Source organism: Corvus moneduloides, chromosome 21 (genome assembly GCF_009650955.1).
Source record: "Corvus moneduloides isolate bCorMon1 chromosome 21, bCorMon1.pri, whole genome shotgun sequence".
NCBI classification, from domain to species: domain Eukaryota; kingdom Metazoa; phylum Chordata; class Aves; order Passeriformes; family Corvidae; genus Corvus; species Corvus moneduloides.
The window spans coordinates 1,711,370-1,717,431 of NC_045496.1; the positions used below are offsets into that span (position 1 = coordinate 1,711,370).

At 48.4% G+C, this 6,062-nt stretch overlaps 1 protein-coding gene across 4 annotated transcripts; it reads left to right on the plus strand.

The window, feature by feature from the left end:
- The first annotated feature begins 451 nt into the window (after positions 1-451).
- Positions 452-4,854, plus strand: PDCL (phosducin like). 4 transcript variants are annotated; one of them, XM_032130848.1, is made up of 5 exons: positions 452-514; positions 1,001-1,044; positions 1,335-1,509; positions 2,124-2,305; positions 3,216-4,854. In XM_032130848.1, exons 3-5 carry the CDS (start codon positions 1,341-1,343, stop codon positions 3,765-3,767), a joined length of 903 nt encoding a protein of 300 aa, XP_031986739.1. In that variant the 5' UTR covers positions 452-514; positions 1,001-1,044; positions 1,335-1,340; the 3' UTR covers positions 3,768-4,854. The 4 variants fall into 4 exon arrangements, with proteins under 4 accessions (XP_031986739.1, XP_031986741.1, XP_031986742.1 ...); XM_032130850.1 differs by lacking the exon at positions 452-514 and adding an exon at positions 544-610; XM_032130851.1 differs by lacking the exon at positions 452-514 and adding an exon at positions 708-828.
- The last annotated feature ends 1,208 nt before the right edge of the window (positions 4,855-6,062 follow it).

Genomic DNA, 6,062 nt, shown 5'->3' on the forward strand with positions numbered 1-6,062 from the left:
GCGGGCTGGGGGGAGCGGAGGGAGCGGGGCCGTTCCGCCGTGGGGGGAGCGGGGCCGGGGCCGTTCCCGGGGCGGAGGCTTCCGGCCGGGCCGGTGCCGTTCCCGGGGCCGGGGCGGGGGCAGCGGGGCCGGGCCGGTGCCGTTCCCGGGGCGGGGGCAGCGGGGCCGTGCCGGTGCCGTTCCCGGTGCCGTTCCCGGGGCGGGGGCAGCGGGGCCGTGCCGGTGCCGTTCCCGGTGCCGTTCCCGGTGCCGCTCCCGGGGCGGAGGCTCCCGGCCCGTGCCGGTGCCGTTCCCGGTGCTGGGGCGGAGGCTCCCGGCCGTGGGGCTGCCGTTCCCGGGGCGGAGGCTCCCGCCCGTGCCGGTGCCGTTCCCGGTGCCGGGGCGGGGGCAGCGGGGCCGTGCCGGTGCCGTTCCCGGGGCGGGGGCAGCGGGACCGGGCCGGGCCCGTCTCCTCCCCCGGCCGCCTCCTTCCCGCCGTGCCCCGCGCGGCGGCCCCGGAAGGCGGCGGGAGCGGGTGAGGCGGCGGCGCCGGGCCGCAGCGGCGGGGCCGGTTCGCTCCGCTCGGGAAGCGCCGCTCGGGCCAGTGCTCCCGGGCCCCGCGCACTCCCGGGTCGGAGCGCGGCTCTCCGGGCGGGAGAGGGGCGGGGGCGCGGCCCGGGGGTCCCGGGGAAGGCGCAGGGCGGGGGCTCGGCCGGGGCGGCCGCGGGCGGCTGAGCCGGTTCGCTCGGTGCCCGCGGCTCTCACCGGCCCCGGCCGCGGCCCAGCGTGTCCCGCCCAGGCTCGGCCCCTCTGCGGGGCGATCCTGGTAATCCCGGGCCATCTGGCGCTGTAAGCGGCTGAATCTGGCGTTGGTTAGCTCCTGCGGAGCCGGGAGCCGGGCTGTGCCTGTGGGCTGGCGGCAGGGTCTGTGTCACACACACGGCCTGGGCTGGCTGCGAGACCCCTGCACGGTCACGTGTGAGCGCAGATGAACTGATTTGATTAAGATTTCTTCTTCTAGGTCTTGATAGAAGCTTGTCTCTGAAAGACTGGAAAGGAACACAGGTCAGAACATTTTAATTTGCTTAATTACACTGATAGTTTTTCAGCGCAAATAAATTATTGTTAAATAACGCAAATAATACTCAGTAGCTGGGAATCGGCCTGATGGAGCTGTCTAATGAGGCTCAAAGGTTTTAAATTGAGTTTGAAATTGTGGTTTAAGAATTAACCCAGGTGACTGACTGCACCGGGGGCTGTTCTCCTGGGGTTAAAAACTGCCCTGGGGAAGTAAAGGACCATTGTGATGCATGCTTGATCAGAGAGCATCCTCTGTTTTGTTAATTTATTTTTAGAGCATAATGACTACTACGGATGATAAACTGCTTGGTGAGAAGCTGCAGTATTATTACAGCAGCAGTGAGGGTGAGGATGAAGACAGTGAGAAGGAGGATAAAGAAGGAGAGAGCAGCATTCCTGAAAGTGTGGGCGAGGTGGAGCTCAGCAGCGATGGCAGTGCTGTCAACACAGGTATCTTCATATCAGTGTACTTCTTTTGTAAATCCTTTGTTTATTGGAAATTTTGTATGTTCTTTTAAAATCCATTTTTTGAAATGAAACTCCTGAGTGTATGCATATTTGAGTCAGAGACTGATCATTCCTGGCTGTTGTCTAACCTTACTTTTAATAGCTGTTCTTTTTTTAATGTTTGACTTCTCCTCTGAGAGGATTCAGCATTATATCTGAAGCAGTCAGGCTTTGGATGGAAAGCTGAGACAAGGCTGATTTGTACAATTTGGTTGATAATATATCATTACTTTTGTTCTGATTAAAGCCGTGCTAACAATAGGGGAACTTTTGTGGGCTGCGTTCTATTTCAAGAGCACAGATATTAATCTTTGGGACAATTTTATATAAGAGTAGCCTAGTTTAATAAACTGTAGCCTTCTTATTAAAAAAAAAATAGATACACGCTCAAGGACATGCAAATAGCAGGTGACTGATTTCATTTCAGTGTTTTGCATAGTTACAAGAACATTTATGACAGGGTCACTGTTTTACTGATTTATAAATTATTCCTAAATGATAGGTAAAATTGTATTGTCTTTTTTGTACAAAATGCCTGCCTACACGCTTAATTGCAGGTCCCAAGGGAGTCATTAACGACTGGCGAAGATTTAAACAGCTGGAAACGGAGCAGAGGCAGGAGCAGCGCAGGGAGATGGAGCGGCTCATTAAAAAGCTGTCCATGACGTGCAGGTCTCACTTGGATGATGAGGCTGATAAGCAGAAACAGAAAGAGCTTCAGGAAAAAATCAATGGAAAGGTAGGATGGCACAAAGGAATTAAAATGCCACCTAAGTGTTTAACAGTTTTGTTTGCCTGTGATAACAAATAAGTGACTTACCTGCAATACCAAAGAAGCCCAAAACCTTTTCCCAGATTTCTCATCTGTTGATCAAATAAGTCAGCTTCAGGGGACTAATATGAAGGGTTGTACAGCAAACCTATGAATGCTGCCTCCCCTGCCTGAAACAGGTTTAGGAGCCCTTATTGATTTAGTATTTAGTAAGTGGATGTTGAGAATTCAAGTCCGAGCTCCAGAAATTGAAGATATTGGAGGTAGTGAATGGTTTTAATCAGCTGGGCTGTAAACTAGCCCTGAAGAGCAGTCAGAGAAGTTACTAATTTGCAGATGTATTTGTGCCTTCAGATGATGAAGGTTGGCTGTGCTCTTCTGTACCTTGAGTGATGCAGGTAAGTTTAATGAAGCAGGTGAACGGATAGAAAATACATAAAATCCTGTTAATTTCAGTTCTACAGGCACAGTGGTGCCACGAAATGTTAACTGAAAAGCTAAATGAAAATCTGATGAGAAAGAAGCTCATCTTAGGTCAGGCACAGTTTCCAGATCAGCCCTCCCAGCTCGGTGAAAGCACATGTCCACGATTAACCTGGATTAAAGTGGGAGCCTGGAGCAGCCACTTGTGTTGTTAGTGCATCTGGTAGAAACTGGAATACACAGGGCTGAAATCACTGTTCCCACTGGACATGGTTTCTAATTAGATCAGAATGGAGTGTAATACACAGGGTGCTTGAGCCTTCATGGGTTGCACTTTGCTGTTATTAAAGATGAATGACCCACATTAATCCTCTTGATTTACATTCTCATTATGTAAGTGACCCATATAGTGGTGCAGTTGTTTTTCAGCAATCTCTGTGTGTGTGTTTTTTAGATGACTTTACAGGAATACAACATGATCCACAACGATGAGGACGATGAGGAATTCTTGCAGCGCTACAGGAAGCAGCGGATGGAGGAGATGAGGCAGCAGTTGTACAGTGGGCAGCAATTCAAGCAGGTGTTTGAGATCACCAGTGGAGAAGCATTTCTGGACACCGTGGACAAAGAGCATAAGAGCACTCTGATCATGATCCATATTTATGAAGATGATATCCCCGGCACTGAATCCCTGAACGGCTGCATGATCTGCCTGGCTGCTGAGTACCCAACAGTGAAGTTTTGCAGAGTGAAGAGTTCACTCATTGGTGCCAGCACTCGCTTCACTAACAATGCCCTGCCAGCTCTGCTGGTCTACAAGGCAGGGGAGCTCATTGGCAATTTTGTGCGCATCACTGACCAGCTTGGAGAAGATTTTTTTGCTGTAGACCTGGAGGCCTTTCTGCAGGAATGTGGTTTGCTGCCAGAAAAAGACCTACTGCTCCTGACTTCTATACGTAATCCATCTGCATGTTACAGTGAAGACAGTGATCTGGAAATAGACTGAACCATTTATGCCAAGGGCCTGTAGGTGTAGTTGTGCTGTGGGATGTTCTTGTGCTAGGGATTGTTCTCTCTCCTCCATCGTGTGGGTATGTATTCCTCCCCTTCATGCACTTTGACTTTTGCTCATTAAAAATAACAAGGAATTCCTAACGTTTTCTTAAATTAATTCCATATGTACAACTAAAACAGTCTCATTTCTATGCAATTCAAATGTACTTTACTTACCACGAAGTTCTAACACAATTCAGTCAGCTTAGGAAATTGTCTGCTGTCATGTCTCAGTGTCCTTACACGTTTCAATTGAGATGTGGCCACCAGCTCCCTGAGACAAGAACTGAGACCGCAAATAAAACAGTTTTTAAAATTCAAGACTTAACTAACCTGATGCTGAACTGCTCCAGTAAAAAGTGTGAGGTCCCATGTTCCATTCCACAATTTGCAGCCTCCTTCCTGGAAGTATCTTGTTCTAACACTTGGCCTTAAATTTTTGTTCCTCTCTCACTTACAAATAACGACAGCCCCTGGCTTCATCCTGAAAATTGCTTTTCAGCTGGAGAGATTTCTTCTTCCCTTAACCTTCCCTGAGACATAAATGCAGCTCTTAATACATTCTTGGGTTTTAAAATACCCATCCTTGGAGTTCACAGTAGTCACTTGATCAGAAAATGAGCTCTGCCTCTTCAGAGAGACTATCTGCTACAGAGAGCTCCAATGTGTGTGCTGCACAGCAGCAAGGAGAGTTTTGTTGGCAAAATGCAGAATTAGGACTTGAATAACCTTACAATTTCATCTCATGCTAAAATTACTAAATCAGTGCTAAAGTTCTTTTCTGTCTGCCTTCAGTAGTAGTAAGTAGACTATCATTACCTAAATACATGACCCAATGTAATGCCATGTTTAATGACTAAATTTAATTGCAATTTTTATGTAAAGCACTTTGGAACACCAGGAAGAAATGCACGTGTCTGTGGATCTTAATAAGAATGGATCTTGGGCTAGAAAAAGGAGAGTTTCTAACTGTATCTATTTGAACTGTGTTTTAAAAAGTAGTATGAGCAGAAAAATAAACAATCTGTAATTTAAAGTGACTGAGTTGGCACAGATTGTAGCTGTTTTAAGGAAACTGGCAGAAATCCAGGTTTTCAAATGTGATGAGAGATTATTTCTTTTCATCTGAGAATTGCAGAAAAAAACCCATGTAAGTTATATGAAATTAAATCTTTGAGTGTGGATATCAGCACACTGAAGGAAAATATCAAAGTAACTGTAACTCACTTCCAGGATGACATTCGGTGAAGTTTGTTGTGCAGACAGGGTGCATTTTAGCATCATCATAAAACCTGTCTCGGAGAGGGGATCAAGGGAGAGCTGTCTGCTTGAGTTACTTTGAAGTTTTATTTTTATAAAGTGCTTTTTTTTTGCCCCCTATGGCAGCAAAATTGTAACAGGATCAAACCCTCTCCTGCTGCTCTGTGTCCAGTGGCCTGGAGCAAGGTGACTCCTGGTAAGGAACCTCCTGTGCTCAGGTATGGGAGAGATGGTTTGCAGTGCCAGTAGCAAAAAGGAGAAGAAAAAAGGTCTGAATCCAATTAATCATTGATCTGGAAGGATATAACAAGCACAAGGAAGCGAGGGGAGAGAAGCTGTGCCCTAACCCTGCTGCATGTTCATGCACAGGCCACACAGCTGTGAGCAGGGAGAGGAGGCTGAGCTGGGAAAAAGCTGCTGCTGCTGCTTTTGCCCTTTCTTGAAGCTGAATCTTCAAGGAGTTCTATAAATAGGAGTTGAAAAAGCACTTGTCAGGTAGGTATACTGCCTCTGGGAAACATTTTGTTTTGGAAGGAGCAGCTCAGTGCAGGGAGGCAGCCGGGAATGATGGGTGTTACAGGCCCTAGTTGTGGGATCACCTGGCTCTGCTCCCAGTTAATGATGTTCCAATACAAACAGTAGAGTTTGGGCATGGAATGTGAGTGCGCAAGGAAGCACAGACGGCTGCTTGGCAAGGGCAGGAATGAAATCCTGGGATGAGCTCAATATGGACATTTAATCATGGTGCCAGCATGGGTGCCAGGCGGTGCAGGACAAGATTTAGCAAAGAAAAGATTATACTGAGTTTTTCTGGCCTCCCATCTGCCTCTTCTTTGTAAAATGTTCAACATATGCCCTTTGCTGAAAATCCAAATGAGGTTTCCTGTGCAGTCACTGGTCTGACTCCCAGGGTAGGGGGGCCTGCTGGGGCGGGCTGGGAGTCTAGGGACTCCCCCCAAGGGGAGATTGCTTTTCCATCCAGGGCCCT

Excerpts from the sequence above, each read along its gene's own strand:
- PDCL (XM_032130848.1), top strand. The coding sequence starts at position 1,341 with ATGACTACTACGGATGATAAACTGCTTGGTGAGAAGCTGCAGTATTAT. Across the intron at positions 1,510-2,123 it reads TGGCAGTGCTGTCAACACAG|GTCCCAAGGGAGTCATTAAC; the intron begins GTATCTTCATAT and ends GCTTAATTGCAG. Across the intron at positions 2,306-3,215 it reads AGGAAAAAATCAATGGAAAG|ATGACTTTACAGGAATACAA; the intron begins GTAGGATGGCAC and ends TGTGTTTTTTAG.